This window comes from Panthera tigris, chromosome B1 (genome assembly GCF_018350195.1).
Source record: "Panthera tigris isolate Pti1 chromosome B1, P.tigris_Pti1_mat1.1, whole genome shotgun sequence".
Classification (NCBI taxonomy): Eukaryota; Metazoa; Chordata; class Mammalia; order Carnivora; family Felidae; genus Panthera; species Panthera tigris.
Genome location: NC_056663.1, coordinates 46,539,449 through 46,556,608, shown reverse-complemented (window position 1 = coordinate 46,556,608; position 17,160 = coordinate 46,539,449). Strand labels below are relative to the sequence as shown.

Here is a 17,160-nt window from a genome sequence, read left to right as displayed (position 1 = left end):
AATAATAGAATTTTGATGTCAGAATAATAACCGGCCACATTCTGACCTGTTAGTATAATATAACCAGAATGTACACAGTCAAATGAGAGCTGTCCTTTAAATCAGCCCTCTAGGAGACAATACACTCTAACAATGTGGCTTTTATCAAGAAAATATTTGCAGTTCTTCCTTAGGAATGATCATGAAATCCTGACATATATTTTCAAAATTATCTTCCATGGTGGCAATCCTCTATGTTTTGATGTAATTTTGCAAATAGCATATGGTCATTCTACCAAAATCTTGAAAGTGATATGGATGACTGAGCACAGTGGTTGCAGGCAATTCTGGGATTCCAATTCTGGCCTTGCCATTGACTACCCTGTATCACCCTGGGCAAGGTACTTAACATCTCTGTTTCTATATCTGTAAAATGGAGGTGATAAAAATGTTGGTCATATCATGAGACCTTCTGAGGATTATATCAACACATGTATAGTGTTAGTGATTGCAGAAGAAATGCCTGGGAAATACTCACTGATGAATGTGACTTAAAGTAAATGAGAAATTTACTGGCTAGACCAATTTCCTAAGAGGTGGAAGTCCAGAGCCTTCCCTTTAGTTCCTATGGAACCCTGTCCTTACCTCTGTCTGCTCTACTCTCTTCCACCTCTCTATCCTTAGATGCCATCTCAATTTAGCCCTTTACCAGCTAGAATGAATTCCTTTGCTTTCTGTTCATTTTCTCACAGAAGTCATCACACTTGTCATTTTGTAAGATGGTAACTTCACAGAAAGTTTGAGAGGTTATGAAGGGAATGAAGGCGTTGGAAGCTGCTCCAGCCATCCAGTATTTCCTTGGCTCTGTGTCTCCTACTCCCTAGGGTAGTCTGTCTCTCCACCCTGTCTCATTGGACAAGGTTGCCTTCCCAAGCCATCTTTAGATGTAGTAGGGAGGAAAGATTCCTCTGATGTAATCCATACTTCGGAGCAAATACCTGAAATTCGACGTAAGACCATGTGTAGCAATTATCAAGTGGCTCCCAGAATATATTTAAGAACAACTACACCAAAAATGTCTCTCTAGATCATGTGTGTGTTCAACCCTGGGATCTAAAACAAGGCTATGCTTCTCTTTTGACCCTACTCCACGATGTAGTTTGAAGTTTTATGTGTGTATGCGAATCACACCACTCTCTAAATTTGTAGGCACATCAGTTTGAGCTAGAAAGTGTGTTCAATAGGTGCCATTGAACATCCTCAGGAGAAAGTTCTATGCAAGACATAAGAATATTTAAAACATTGTTCATGTTCTTAGAGTGCCACTGTGTAGTATTGTTAAGAAAATGATCACAGGCAATGAATAGCTGAATGGAGAACCTTCAAAGGTCATAAATCTGAGGTTACATCTATAGTATATATGAGCAACTCGATTTCGTAACCAGTCTAGCAAATCCTGAGAGAGATGGCTGGAATTGGAGGATAGGAATACTTGGTAGATGCTATCAACAAATGGGTCCTCATTGGCATTTTCTCTGGGATATGAAGGAAAAGTGTCAGGTTGATGCTATCTAGAATTCAAAGGAGAAGAGGTTTGGGATCCTGTCTGGGAAGAGAGCTTGCCTATTAAAATGGATTTTTTTCTTTCTGGTCTGGTTTTCCTTTCTTTTTTTTTTTTTCCTTTTTTTTACATTTCTTAAAGGTTAATAAAACTGCCTTCTCATTCTCTTATGGAATATTAAGAAGAAGAGCATGAGCATTAGAATTCTAACATACTGTCTGATGGAAATAAACATTTAAGTATAAGGTTTATGTGTGTATATACATAGATGTCTTTGACAAAGGTTAGAAGAGGTGAAATGTTAGGTCTCATGCAGCCATTTTCACCTATAACCCAGGTCTCGAATAAGATTAATTTACCACAAAGCCTCAATCCATTACTCTTCCAAAAGAGGTCCCTTCCCCATCTAATTACTCCTTGCTGACTATTGTTGAGAACATCTGTAGGCTTGTCGATTCCATACCTTGGGTCCCTGGCTAACCGGAATGACTGATCAGGAACCTGCTATCTGGCATGAAATCTAATTGTCTTTGATGGTCTGCTTTTCCAGATTTGTTTATAAACTGGAAAAATCTGCAAATTGCAGGCCATCTGTACATAACACTATGCTAATAGATGCGGGCATCCTGCAAATCCATAAGCTCATTACATCTAAGTAACTAGTTTCTTCACACACTCCTAACTGGGATTATCCATCTATACCAAATAAGGAGAAGCATGTGAAGAATTGTTTCTCTGAGGGGTGAATGCCTCCAGTAACCTTCTGCACTGGTAAGCCTCTCTGTCAAAGAGATGACCTCTTAGCATGAGGTCATTTGACTTTAGTGATACAAATGTCCCTTAGCCTCAAGGTAGTCAATGTATTGATCCCATAATGCTAATTTGAAAATTTGTGTGGCTTTCGTTAAGCGCATAATTAGGGCCCTCCAGCGCTGGCAAGCTCTTGCAAAATAATCTGACTCAATATTCATGCCCTTATGATACTTGTCAGACATTTTTCTGAGAAAGCCTTGAGAGTGGCCTCTGATACATCTGAACCATAACATGTAAGAATGATGGGGGAGGCAGAGTTAATGAAATAGAATGAACTTGAGTGACGGAGATTGAACTCCTCTTTGTGGTAATGTGCACAAGGGGCCAGAAAGCTGGTGTGTATCCATGGAGAAGAGGGAGTGAGTCTAGTTCATGAATATATTTTGTCTGGCCCTCACAATATATTTTGAGGCATCATGTTAGAATCAAGAAATAATACATGAGTGAGGCACCTGGGTGGCTCAGTCAGTTGTGTGTCTGACTGCCGCTCAGGTCATGATCTCATGGTTCATGGGTTCGAGCCCCACGTCCCTGTCTGGGATTCTCTCTCTGCATCTCTCTCTACCCTTCCGCCCCTCTTTCAAAGTTAATAAACTTTTTAAAAAATCTTTAAAAAAAAAAAGAAAGAAAGAAGTAATACGTTAGAATATACATCCCCATTTTCCCCTGAAAATTTGAAGCCCTGGTTACACTGGTTGCAACAGTCTGAACGTGACTGGTGGCTGCACCTTTGCTTGGGTCATGTAATCTACATTTTGTCATAAATGGCCACCACTTCCCCATACATCCTGACAGACAAAATACTCCAGAAATTTGACCTCTACCGTGATACGTTAAAAGCGAGAGATTTTTTTTTAAATTTTTCTCTTTTAAAAAAATTTTTTTAATGTTTATTTGTTTCTGAGACAGAGAGAGACACAGCATGAGTGGGGGAGGGGCAGAGAGAGAGGGATACACAGAATCAAAAGCAGGCTCCAGTCTCTGAGCTGTCAGCCCAGAGCCTGATGCGGGGCTCGAACTCACAAACCGTGAGATCATGACCTGAACCAAAGTCGGTCGCTCAACCAACTGAGCCACCCAGGCACCCCTTAATTTTTTAATGTTTATTTGTGTGTGTGTGTGTGTGTGTGTGTGTGTGTGTGTGTGTGTGTGTGTGTTTGAGAGAGAGAGAGAGAGAGAGAGAGAGAGAGAGAGAGGAGGGAGGGGCAGACAGAGAGGGAGACACAGAATGCGAAGCAGGCTCCAGGCTCTGAGATTTCAGCATAGATCCCAAAGCAGGGCTCAAACCCATGAGCTGTGAGATCATGATCTGAGCCAAAGTTGGACGCTTAATTGACCGAACCACTCAGACACCCCAAAAGCAAGAGATTTTTAAGCAAAAATGAGGTCATTGTCATTTTTACTGCACTCGTTTTATTATTATTTTTTTAATACCCATGTCTCTCCCTAAAGTGGGAAAACAAAAGGAGACAGAAAGAAATAACATTTTTTAAGACAAATGAGCATGAGCTCATCCCTTCGTGGAAATGAAGAACAGCCCCTTGTCTTTAATATGCAAGCAATGTGCATGGATGTCTTGCACCCAGGGCCACTTCAGTAATTTATGTTCCCTCCTTGGCCCCTAGGAACATTTGAGTTTGCAACTTCTGGTGTAGGGAGTGCTTTTTCTATCTTATTTATTAAACTATTCTCCATTTAGGAGCACTTAGCTCATCAAAAATGTTTTAAAATTTCTTTAAGTGACAAAAGCATAAATCCAAAAGCAATTTGTCATTTTTATAAGCCCGGAAAACACCAAACTGATTTCCTCATAAAGATCCTGCCGTCCGTTTAATGGATAAACTATTAGTTTACAGATAAAAAACGGGCCCACAGTTAGAAGTCTACTAATGCACTGCTTATTTATAAACATAATTGGATTGAGGGACCTCAGTCATGACACCATAAACACTAAGTACACCACAACATGTATATGTAACTATGATCCCTAATTCATCCTTTGTCAGTGTTTTTCAAGCTATGACGTGGGGAGTCCCAGCAGCAGATCATTGTATACGTCCATAGTACATGTGGGTGGGTGGGTGGGTAGGGGGTCGATTGTATGAGGGGTTCAACTTATATGGTGGTACACTGAACATCTCTACAGGGCATGATTGTCGTAGGGAAGGACATGAATGATCTCTCCTGGAGTTCTGCAAACAGTGGTCTGGGAATGGCCATGTTAAAACAGCTAAGGGTCCCTCACATCTGTGGCTCTTCATCAGTTATAAGAAATTTCCTTATCTGTTTTTCATCTTGTGCTTTCATAGGAGCATTGAACTGAGGAAACATTCCAGGGTTAAATATAAATTTCAAAACCACTGTGCCACATGGTAATTAAATGAGACTTTTTTTAAGCTAACGTGATTTTTTTTCAGATCACTAAATAGCTTTTCGTTGAATGTGCCACAATTAACCACCAGGAAGAAAAGAACGGTTACCTGTAGTATTCTCCTAAAGCACCTGTAAACACACTACATTTTCTTCCAGTCATTTTTTTTAAGTATATGTATGTTTGTTTTATAACTTTGTGGTAACACTAAACATCTAATTTTGACTCTTCATATATGAGGAGCTTTTTCTTTCACTAGTTAAAATCATGACTTTTCATGTCTATGTAACATGAAATCATGTTTTTGAATCATAATTAATTTAAACAAAGTTCTATTTGATGTGTGGCTTTGGCACACGTTTTTCTTTTTTCCTCTTCCTTCCCTCTCCCCCTCCCTCCCTTTCTCCACCAAAAACAATTTATGGTGTTTAAATCCTTGTTTGTACAGAGAGGGAGGGAGGCAGACCATAAGAGACTCTAAAATACAAAGAACAGACTGAGGGTAGATGGGAGGGGGGAAGAGCGGAGAATGGGTGATGGGTATTGAGGAGGGCACTTATTGGGATGAGCACTGGGTGTTGTATATAAGCGATGAACCACAGGAATCTACCCCCAAAACCAAGAGCGCACCTTACACACTGTATGTTACCAATTTGATGATAAATTATATTAGAAAGAAAGGAAGGAAGGAAGGAAGGAAGGAAGGAAGGAAAGAAAGAAAGAAAGAAAGAAAGAAAGAAAGAAAGAAAGAAAGAAAGAAAGAGAAAGAAAGAGAAAATTTACAATAATGAGAAAAAATAAATAACTAAATCCTCATTTGTAGCCCCAATACTTTCCTAGTAAATTCCTGGGATCATAATTATGAGAACATATAAAGCATTACTATCTTTAAGATTATCAGATGGAGGGACGCCTGGGTGGCTCAGTTGGTTAAGCATCCAACTCTTGCTTTCAGCTCAGGTCATGATCTCGCGGCTTTGTGAGTTTGAGCCCTGTGTTGGGCTCATTGCTGACAGTAGGGAGCCTGCTTGAGGTTCTCTCTCTCCCTCTCTCTCTGCCCCTCCCCCACTCATACTATCTCTGTCTCTCCCCAAATAAATAAATAAATAAACTTAAAAAAAGACTATCAGATGGAGATAAATATTAGGAAGAAGATTGAAGTGGATAGGGCGAGCAGTAGAGAGGAGAGGGGGGTTACTATAATAAAAAGGACTGCTAGGCAAGACCTGAGGAGGTAACTTTGCTCTGAGACCTGAATGGAAAGTGAGATTGAGCCATGGGGTGCCTGTGGGAAAGCCCTTCCAGGCAGAGGAATCCGCACGTGTTAAGGCCCTGAGTTGGGAACTTGCTTTGAGCATTCTAGGACATGAAAGATTTCAGTAGGGCTGGAGTAGAGTGAGCAGGGGCTATTTGGGGCTTCTGAGGTGGATAACTGATTGGGGGGCCAGACGGAGAAGGACTTTGTTAGCCTTGGTGTAAGGATTTGCGATTTTGTTCTAAGTGGGATTCAAGACCATTGAAAGATTTAGACCCAGAAAGTGACATGATCTAATCCCTTTGTGGACAATCAACTGTGGAGGCAAGTATGGAAGCAGCAGACAGCCCAGGTAGAGGCTGCTACTGAAAGGGGTTGCTAAGAAAGGGGATAATGGTAGAGAAGCAATAGCAGAAATGCCCCATTCTCTGCAAGGTGAGCAAAGATCAAACCACAAAAATAAAAACTATATGTATGTGTGTGTCTATGTATGTGTGTATAATTTTACTCTTTGGCATTTTGGTAGGAAAACTTCATTACATTGTCTAACTTTTCTATTAGTTGTATAGGATAATTACTCAATTTCTAATTGCCATGTATCTCTTTTTTCCTTTATCTTTATGCTGTATTACCAAGGATGGAAATACAGGAAAAAAAGGAAAAATACAGAAAAAAAAGGAAAAAAAATCCTTTTTACCAAAGAAAAAAATTTTTATCAATTTATGAGAGCTCGAGCTATTGAGATTAAGGTTCCTCGGATCATATTTTTTCCTTTCTTCCAGACTTTTAGCAAATATTTTCCTAGTCTGTTGGCTATTTACTTTTGTGTATGGTTTATTTTTATATAAGTTTTCAATTTGAAGCCAAACGTCTACTTGGTTAAGGTGGTTTTAATTTCCTCTGAGCTGAAATTCCTTCAGGAAGGCTTTCTTTGATGGGGTGCCTAGGTGGCTCAGTCGGTTATGCATCCAACTTCAGTTTAGGTCATAATCTCGGGATTCGTGAGTTCAAGCCCTGCATTGGGCTCTGTGCTGACAGCTTGGAGCCTAGAGCCTGCTTTGGATTCTGTGTCCCCCTCTCTCTCTGCCCATCCCCCACTTGTGCTCTGTCTCTCCCTCTCAAAAATAAATAAATGTTATTATTTTAAAAAAAAAAAAAGGCTTTCTTTTATTTTCAGGTGCTGGGACTCTTTTGGTTTTGGTCTCCAGAGCCCTTTCTGGCTGTTTACTCTCTGGAAGTAATTTGCTTATGGATCAGATTTGCCCAACATACTGACCAGCTATTTGTGGGGATCTCTGGTAAATGAAGACGTGGGTGGGGACATGAGAGAGCAGCTTTCTAGGTACCACAAATAGCAAGAGTAAGGCAATTAGCAATCAGAAAACCAGGCAGTTTACACTCAGAGTTTCAGAACTAGGAGAGTAGAGTGGAACAGAAGCTCCCAGACCTAATTTAAGCAGACCAGCTTGTTCTTTCCAGTGTCATAGCCATGATGGCGATTTTAAAAGTCCATTCCTCTTGGCCTTACAGTAAACATTTCATCCCAGATATTGGTGACAGTGTTACTCCCAGCTCTTATTTTCTGGTGGCGATGTAGATTGACTTCTTTATTTTCATCTTACCCATTAACCATAAGATCCATGTAAGAAGAGGCAATGAGGGTTTTGTTGATCTCATTTTACCCAATTCTCAAGACCACCTCTGACATTCAGTGTGTGTTTGGATATTCATCAGATAAATAAATGAATGACTGCAAAATATGAGTGTCAGTGGGTAATGGAGGGCATTTTGCCACAGACTGGTCGTCAGGTGTGTTTTAAAATCCATTCCACTGTCCTGCTTTGTCACACTGAGCAGTGCTTTTGGGCTTGGGGTCATTATTAGCACCTTCCCATCCAGGCTGGAACGTGGCTGAGCCCTCCAGGAACTCCTGGGGGTGGTGATCAGGCTTTCTTCTTTACTTCATGGTTGGCCCTGCACCACATTCCTTTTTCATCCCCTCTTGATAGTAAAAGCTGTTCTGAGACTTCTTTTGGCTGTTGTGTGCCATTTTATTTTCTAAAATTGACCTCTTCGAGGGTAGGTTTTGGATGGTGATGATTTTAGGTATTCTAAACTCTCATTAATGGAGTGATACTTGGGATAAATTTCATTATAAAGATCATAATAGGTTTTCTTCTTTCTTTTTAATGTTTATTTATTTTTGAGAGAGAGACAGAGACAGAGCATGAATGGGGGAGGGGAAGAGAGAGAGGGATCCAGAATCCAAAGCAGGCTCCAGGCTCCAAGCTGTCAGCATAGAGCCCAGTGTGGGGCTCCAACTCATGAACCGCTAGATCATGACCTGAGCCAAAGTCAGAAGCTTAACCTACTGAGCCACCCAGGCGCCCCATAATAGGTTTTCTTATGACAGGTAAATCCCTTTTTATTAGAGACTGACAACAAATTGTTCTATAATTTTTGCTCCTTGTTTATTGGTAAATTAGAATTCTTTGGATTTAAACAGGAATGAGGTATCTTTTTATTTTTTTTAATATTCATTTTTGAGAGCAAGGGAACGTGAGCGGAGGTAGAGCAGAGAGAGAGGGGACAGAGGATCTGAAGCAGGCTCTGTGCCGACACCAGAGTGACTGATGCGGGGCTCAAACCCACAAACAGTGAGTGAGATCATGACCTGAGCCAAAGTCGGACGCTCAACTGACTGAGCCTCCCAGACAACCAGGAATGAAGCATCTTACACTAAAACCAACTTTCAGTTATCTTCGCCAGTGGTGGGCAGGGTATGATGCAAAGTCCCCCAGTGCATATGCTTCCTTCTGTGTGATGTCTTTTTGGTGTAGCCACCACTCTTGCTTTCTGGGTTAAATTATAGTTATAATGCGTCTGTTCGATGTCTGTGTATATACCACATGCTGGTAGCTGGAGCTAAATGTTTATTGTCAAATGAGATACATGTAGTGCTACCAAGATGACACTAGGAAGTGGAGATGTTTGGATGTGGAAGCAGAGGACAGAATGAGGAAGGAAGGCGGTCTGTTCTGGGTGAAACTGGCTTGCCTGATAAAATAGGGGCAGTAAGTGTGGAACACCCCAGCTGGGCGAGGATGAGAGGCTAGAGGAGCAGTAGGTTCCATCTGTGTCTTCTCTAGGTGCTGAAGGAAAGTGAAGGGGTGGTATGACTGCCCCAATTAAACGTCGATGCAGAAAAAGGAAGTCCTTATGAGTGCGGATTTGACCCGATAGGATCAGCCCACCTGCCTTTCTCCATCCAATTTTTCCTAGTCGCCATTGCATTCTCATCATTTGACCTGGAAATAGCTCTCCTCCTGCCTCTACCCTGAGCCTCACAGGCAAATAACCTGTCAACCATGCTTACCATGACAGTTCTATTAATTTCACTGTTAGCCATAAGTCTAGCCTCTGAATGAACACAAAAAGGACTAGAATGGACTGAATATGATAATTAAAGTCAAGTGATTTCGACTCATTAGATTATGGTTAGTACTATAATTATCAAATATCTGTAGTGTATATCTTCCTGGCCTTCATCATATCCGTTATAGGACTGCTATTATACCGTTCTCACCTAATATCATCCCTTCTGTGCCTAGAAGGGAAGATAATATCATCTAGGCATAGAAGGGATGATATTATCTCTATCATAATAACTGTAGTAATGTTAAATAATCACTTTATACTAGCTAGTATAACGCCAAGGGTAGGATAAAAGTGGAACTAGAAAGAGGAAAACAGGTTATCCAGGAGTGATCTAGAGAAAATAAATCAAGGTGGAAGTAGCTTGTGCCCAGAGGGTATTCAAAGTCCTCTCCTCCAGAAGAGAGGCTGGGCATTAAATGTGCCGGGCATCTAACCCATTGTCTGTTGCATCATTGAAAGAGTAACGCAATTGATCACCAAAGAAATGTATCTCCAAAACTAGAGAACACTGAGATTTGAATTTAATTGCCTGTGATTGCCCAAATGTGTATTACATTGGCCTTTTATACATTATCACACCTTTCTTAAAATTTGTTCAAATGCAAACATGGACATGAAACCTTGTCTGGCAGCATAATATCCTCTCAGCACAAAGTACAAGTTCTGCATGGATGTGTTGATTTTGTGAGCTGCATTTTGGGCTTGTTATAGACACGTAGTCATTACCATCAGAGTTTGCACTAAGATGAAATATAATGAAATGACCTAATTGTAGTCACCTCTTTTCTCTCTTCCACCGCGTTTCTTAAAAATGGGTCAAAGTCAGTAGGTATTTATGTTCCTTTCCTGACTCCAGTTTATTAACTTGAGTGTTCATTTCCTGAATATACCAAATTTGCTAAATAAAAGGGATGGGAAATGGAATAAAGAGAAATAAAAAATCACTGCTGTGGCTCTAGAGGTTAGGAATGTCTGTCTCCCTCCCATACGCCGGAACTACCCACCTTCCAATTCCAGAAAAGAGGTTTGTTGGGTTTTTTGCTTGTTTTGTTTTGTTTACAAATGACTGGTAAGTGAACATTCCTTTCTTCTTATAGGTGGAATGGTTGAAAAATGAGGAGCCCATTGACTCCGAGCAAGATGAAAACATTGATACCAGGGCTGACCACAACCTCATCATCCGGCAGGCGCGCCTCTCCGACTCCGGCAATTACACCTGCATGGCAGCCAACATCGTGGCCAAGAGGAGGAGCCTGTCAGCCACGGTGGTGGTTTATGGTAAGACCAGCCCCAACGCCAGGAATGGATAGGGAGGACGGAAAGCAAAGTAGAGGGATTTCAGTGTGTAGAGCTGAAAGGACTTCAGGGGTCATCCACTACTGTGCTCTCTCCTGCCTCTCTCATTTGGTAGGTGAGAACACGTCCCTATTGCTAGTACTGTGTTTGCTCTCACCTCTAGTATGGGACGTCCACGAGATAGTGACATTCCCGATCCCTCCGACAGTGACATTTCCAATCCCTGTCTTTTAAAACTAATCTTAAGGGGCGCCTGGGTGGCGCAGTCGGTTGGGCGTCCGACTTCAGCCAGGTCACGATCTCGCACTCTGTGAGTTCGAGCCCCGCGTCAGGCTCTGGGCTGATGGCTCAGAGCCTGGAGCCTGTTTCCGATTCTGTGTCTCCCTCTCTCTCTGCCCCTCCCCCGTTCATGCTCTGTCTCTCTCTGTCCCAAAAATAAATAAATGTTGAAAAAAAAAAAAAAAATTAAAACTAATCTTAAAAGTTTCTTTTCTCCCACTGTGTTTATATTTGAAAAGAATTGAGGTGGGCAACTTCTGCTTCCCATCCCTCCCAAACCCAGCATCCACCCCCAGCCTCCCCAGACCTGCTGTGGGCAGTTTTCTCTCCTGGCATAGGAAATGCCTCAAAAGCACACATCACTATTTGCTGAATGTTTCAGGTATTACATTAAAAAAACAAAACAAAACAAAACTTCCTGGCTATTTAAGTAAAGTCATTCCCCTCCGCAGTCGAAGAGTCCTGGGATTGGGTTTTGAAGCATTTTAAGTAATAGAAATTCAAATGCTGATATTTTCTGCCTGTACTCTAGATTTTCAAGTGCTTTAGAGATAGGTTGATGAATTCATCCTATTTTTCCTAATTCCCCACAAAGAAAATCCTGTGTCCCTCTTGTGTCAGATGAGTAGACTCAGGGACAGAGATGAGGTAAGCCCCACTGTTGCCCCATGATCGAGTGGCCAGTGTGGGCCTGCAGGGTCTCTTGGTCCCTGGATGCCAAACTCACAACACCTTGGCACAGTGGCTAGCACATAGTAGGCAATCAGTAAAAACCTCTCTCCTTTTTTTCTCCCCTCCCCATTTTTCTCTCTCAGTGAATGGAGGCTGGTCTTCCTGGACAGAGTGGTCAGCCTGCAATGTTCGCTGTGGTAGAGGATGGCAGAAACGTTCCCGGACCTGCACCAACCCAGCTCCTCTCAATGGTGGGGCCTTTTGTGAGGGAATGTCAGTGCAGAAAATAACGTGCACTTCTCTTTGTCCTGGTGAGATATGTGTAGATTCCCTTTTCCCTTCTCATCCACCAACACGATTAAGCTGGTGTGAAGCACTGAATATAACCTTCCTTCCCAAAGTTATCCTCTCCCACGTTCTCAGAATGCAGCCTTTGTCCAAAGTGCTAATGTGGAACTCACTATAATAGCAAGAACGTGGGTGAAATACCTCCACTGGGGGACATATATATAGATGATCCTGGACACTCACCATCAGTAAGCCATCATGCTCTGAAGTGTCTCTTTACTAGCCGTGTTTGGTGGGGCTGAGCCATCTGCTTCTCTCCTTGGGTTCTCCCATCTGATGGCACAATAACTAGCAGGGATTGAGTTGTCTGTGAGCACAAAACAGGTAGCAGACATCTGACCCTTTATCGTCAATTACCAATCAACTCACCTTATCAGCTTTGTATTTGTTGACAGTAAAACCAGCAGAGATTGTACAGTATCACAGAGTTGCTATTTTGCATTTGGCCTATGTTTGCCTTCCTTTCTGAATAGACACTTCCTTTACCAAATATGGCTTTTATAAGCTCTTTTGTTCATCTCTTCCTGGCTCTAGCCCAGTTTATACAATGAGGAGTAGATGAGATGGAGATGACTTTCTTTATGGAAAGCATGTCCTCCCACTGAGAAACAAATTGATCCTAGGCCTTCCGTGCATTATAAAACATTAACTCCAAGGATGCTAGGCTAGAGCCTCGGGTCTTTAAAATTTCAGATCTACTTCCACTGAAAGCTAAGCTGAGGCTCTCACCAACAGCTTATTCCTGGAGTTTCCTTCCAAACTCCTATTCAGTCAACATTTATTGAGTGCTTACTATGTGCCAGGTACTGTGCAAGCTACTTTTATAAATGCGATGTCATTTAACTCTGTGTTGTGAGTTTTCTTATCCCCCAGTTGACAGAAATAGTAAAGTAAGTCAAAGGGATTGCTGAGGAGCCAATAATTGAACACAATCAAGACAAGTTCTTGGACATTTTGCTTTCAAGTTCAGTATTTTTTTTTTTTTTGTTACCCTGTTCTTGACTAATTGCTCTCGATTAAAAATTGCACGATCTTAACCCACATACGCATGGTTGGACTATTCCTAGGAGGTAAAGGGACAATTGCCTCAAACAGCTGCCATTATCTCTAGGGTCAATTTTTAGTGGAATTAAAATTAGTTTGTTCGTTTCTACATACAGCAGCAATCCATGACCCATGAAATTCTATTTATGTTAAGTCCTGGTATCTTGGGGCTTTGACTGACCTGTTTTACTTTAATACTGTCAAAATACATATAGGTTTAACTTTTTATTGTTTAGGGCTTTTAGGGCTTAAAGATAGTTCCTACTACTGTCTAGTTCTAAACTGTCAACCCACAAGGAAGCGGCGATTACTAGTGGTTACTGCACATACTTTACCCGTCCATCTAAGACACAGCTGGGCATGAAAGACTGAGAATGGAATGGGTAATGACATTATTAGCCAATCCAAGAGCACTGATAATGCGAAAGCTTGCCTAAATTCAGTAACTGGTCTCCTGAAATAGCAAGAGAATTACACCACTGCTTTTGTTAGCCTCCGTCTTTAGGAAGGAAATCACGGAGAGAAGATAAGCAGAATTATTTTGTTTTTTATGGTGGTGGTGATTTCTTTAAACTCCAGCTTTAAGGACAACAGCAGTCCTGGGGTGAGTCTCCTGACAGCTGCCCAATTCATTCTAACAAGGCTTCCATTTGTTTCCCTTAAAGTGGATGGGAGCTGGGAAGTATGGAGTGAATGGTCAGTCTGCAGCCCAGAGTGCGAGCATTTGCGGATCCGGGAGTGCACGGCACCACCCCCAAGAAACGGGGGCAAATTCTGTGAAGGGCTCAGCCAGGAATCTGAAAACTGCACAGATGGTCTCTGCATTCTAGGTAACACCTTCTGCTTCACATCTTCAATGTTTGTCCACAATATGAAAGGAAACATGGTGACCATTCATTTGCTTAAATATGTTAGCAGAAAGCAAAGTCATTTGCCAAGAGCAAAAAGGAAATGAGTGAAAAGAGTAGAAACGTAGACAAATACATTTGTAGTAGAGATGGGGTCATTTTAAATATTTTCTCACTAGAACTTCCATAAGCAAGTGTACTTATTAATTGAACCAGTAACTTTTTTAGAGAACTCATTTAAGAAAATGTTTAAAATTACCTTTTAGATTAGCAATTCTTTTAGTACCCACCATTTTTAAGTTTGATGAAATTCTGTTACTGATCACCATATGCTTTTATTTCTTCCAAGAGTTTCACCGCACCATAAAGCATTTATAATATATATATGCATATATGTAAAGGGGTGTGTGTATGTTTGTGTGTGTATATGTATAATTTTAATAATCTCCAGAGACCATGGTTCTATGGTCCAGGACATGTGTTGTGACTGTTACCTTACAAATGGAGGGAAAAAGAACGACACTTGCAAAGATGGGTGACTTTGCATCAAAATAGAATGTTGGGTTCAAAACTCCCAAGCTTTGCTTGGTTCCTGAGGTTATATTATTACCGTCTGCGAGTGACAGTCTGCCTGAGTAAGACAGTATGGGAAGATCGAGTCATCACATAGACAGGTTTTAATTTGGTGCTGTCCCTTACTAGCTTTGTGACTTGAACAAATCACCTAACTGCTTAACTCCTTTATGTGAGTACTGAAAACCTGATTACTGTCAAGGCTCAATGAGAAAAGAATATACATGAATATTTCATGGCACAGAGTAGGTGCTCAGTAAATATTAATCCCTTTTTCACTTGCCTACCCAGATGAGCTACTTGGTTTCGCCGAGGCCCTTAAAAAAACAAGAGATTCAGGACACATGTGTTCTCTGGAACTAAATAGCTGTCTTGGAAAATAGCTGGCAAAAAATAATATAGCTCAGTAGTTTGTCATCTTTTCAGGAATATGTGTTGCCTTTTATTTGGAAACATGACAGCATGAAGGGATTATCTAAGTTGGATTTATTTTTCTGCATCAATATGACTGGATAGCCTTGAAAGCCAGCATATTCAAACATGCTAACTGTTGTATTTTCACAATAAATCTAGATGGCTAAAACATTAGTTAAAAGGATAATACATTGAAGTGACCACTTACTGATAGCCCATAGCGCCTTCATTTTCTCAGTGCAAGTGCTGAGGACCCTAAATGTGTCAGATATACCGCAGAGACTGTGACAGAAGACAACCTCGCCACCAGTTTCTGTGATGGCAGGGCCATGCTCTCTAATATTCCAACCATCTGCCTTCCTCAGAAGGCCATCTCTCTTCCACAATGTAAGGAAACTTAACACAAACAATAGCATGAAATTTAAGGAAATGTGTTTTTGACCACCCTTGACTACCACATTTTTTCTGAAACACTTTTGAGGTGTGACTTTTTTTTTTAACACGGAGCCATATATTTTGATACAATGAGGCCTGCAAATCTTGGCTGTGTTCTAAGAAACCATCAACAATATAACTATTTGGCTACTGGCTGAATTTTAGATGATCGTGATAATAATCTTCTTTATTCGTCATCGTTTGGATTAACACCTGGGGAAAATCTGAGGCTATCAGGCTTCAACCATAGTTGACTAAAACTTAAGTCTTAGAGGTGCTAATGGAAGAAGACAGACGACGGTTAGCTCTTAAGGTAAGAAAGAATGATCAAATATATGAATGCTACTTATTCCCACTTGTACTGTGGTACACAGTTATTTGTCACTGGAGTAAGAGTTCTGTTCAGGGCCAAAAGGAGTTCCCAGCACTGAAAGTGTACTAGGTCAGCCTAGATCTCAAGTCTAAAATTAGAGAGCTGTTTTAAGGTTTATATATACATAAGGTGTATGTGTGTGTGTATATATATATATATATACATACATATATATATATATATATATACTTATACAGAAGTATACTTATATCTATCTATCTATATATGATATATGTTAATTATTTATAAGGAAATGACTCATGTGATTATGAAAGCTGGCAAGTCCAAAATCTTTAGGGCCCAAGTGTCTATTCAAAGACTGTTTGGCAGGAGAATTCTCTTACTCAGGGGACGGTTATGCCTGAAAAGGCTTGGACGAGGCCCACCCACATCATGGGGGACGCTCTGCTTTTCTCCGTCTGCCAGTGTAAATGTTGGTTTCATCTGAAAACACTCTCACAGAATGATTTTCAACGAAATATTTGGGTACCTGATGACCTAGTCGAGTTGACACGTAGGCATATGTGCTTGTGAAGTTCCAAAGCTTAGCTCTTTCCTTAGAGCCAGCCATGGCCATAGTTCCGGCAGTTGCCCTGGGCAGTTTGTTAGTAAACTGAGCGAACCTCTCTGTGGATCTTGGCCATGTATGGTTTTAGTCACATGTGTGTAATTCAGTGGCTGTTCGGTATCCATTTTTCTGTAGTGGAAATAAAATAGAGGATGAGGAGGTTTGGACTATGTGTGGCACTGGAGCCAAGATCTCTGTTAAATCCCTCCATGAATTTAAAATGCTGTGTGGGGGGCGCCTGGGTGGCGCAGTCGGTTAAGCGTCCGACTTCAGCCAGGTCACGATCTCGCGGTCTGTGAGTTCGAGCCCCGCATCAGGCTCTGGGCTGATGGCTCGGAGCCTGGAGCCTGTTTCCGATTCTGTGTCTCCCTCTCTCTCTGCCCCTCCCCAGTTCATGCTCTGTCTCTCTCTGTCCCAAAAATAAAATTAAAAAAAAAAAAAAAAAAAAAAAAAAAAAAAAAAACGTTGAAAAATGCTGTGTGAGCCTTTCCTCTCTCTCTCCATTCCTCTATTTCCTTTCCTCCTGAAGCATGGTTTTTCTAGCATCCTTTGCTTCCCTAGTACGCATATTGAGATGTCTGTCAGCTATGATCAGAGACCCTTGATGGCAACAGTGACTCAGCTTTTTGAGGGAAAAAGAGTGAAGCCTATGAAACCATGGAGGTGTATGAGGTCTGTTTTTACATCAGTGGGAAAGGGATGTGTTTGTAAGAGCCCAACAGCAGAACATGTTCTGCCCTTTTAGACAGAACAGCTACCAATACCAACAGAAATGAATTACATTTTACCATCTCTGCAGGAAGCGACGAACCGCAGTCTGGTTAAATAGTGCCAACATCACTGCACTTGTCACTGGTACTCTGCCAAAGTGCTCTTGCTAAAACTAGCTGCAT

General features: G+C 41.2%; 1 protein-coding gene across 6 annotated transcripts in view; it reads left to right on the top strand.

The window, feature by feature from the left end:
- Positions 1-17,160, top strand: part of UNC5D (unc-5 netrin receptor D) — a 547,698-nt gene that overhangs the window by 433,602 nt on the left and 96,936 nt on the right. For 4 of the 6 annotated variants that reach the window (XM_042983507.1, XM_042983506.1, XM_042983509.1 and 1 more), the window contains exons 5-7: positions 10,515-10,695; positions 11,808-11,975; positions 13,722-13,886. In XM_042983507.1, coding sequence (XP_042839441.1) covers positions 10,515-10,695; positions 11,808-11,975; positions 13,722-13,886 — 514 coding nt within the window. The remainder of the gene's footprint in view (positions 1-10,514; positions 10,696-11,807; positions 11,976-13,721; positions 13,887-17,160) is intronic. The other 2 variants (XM_042983511.1, XM_042983510.1) reach the window with 1 other exon arrangement.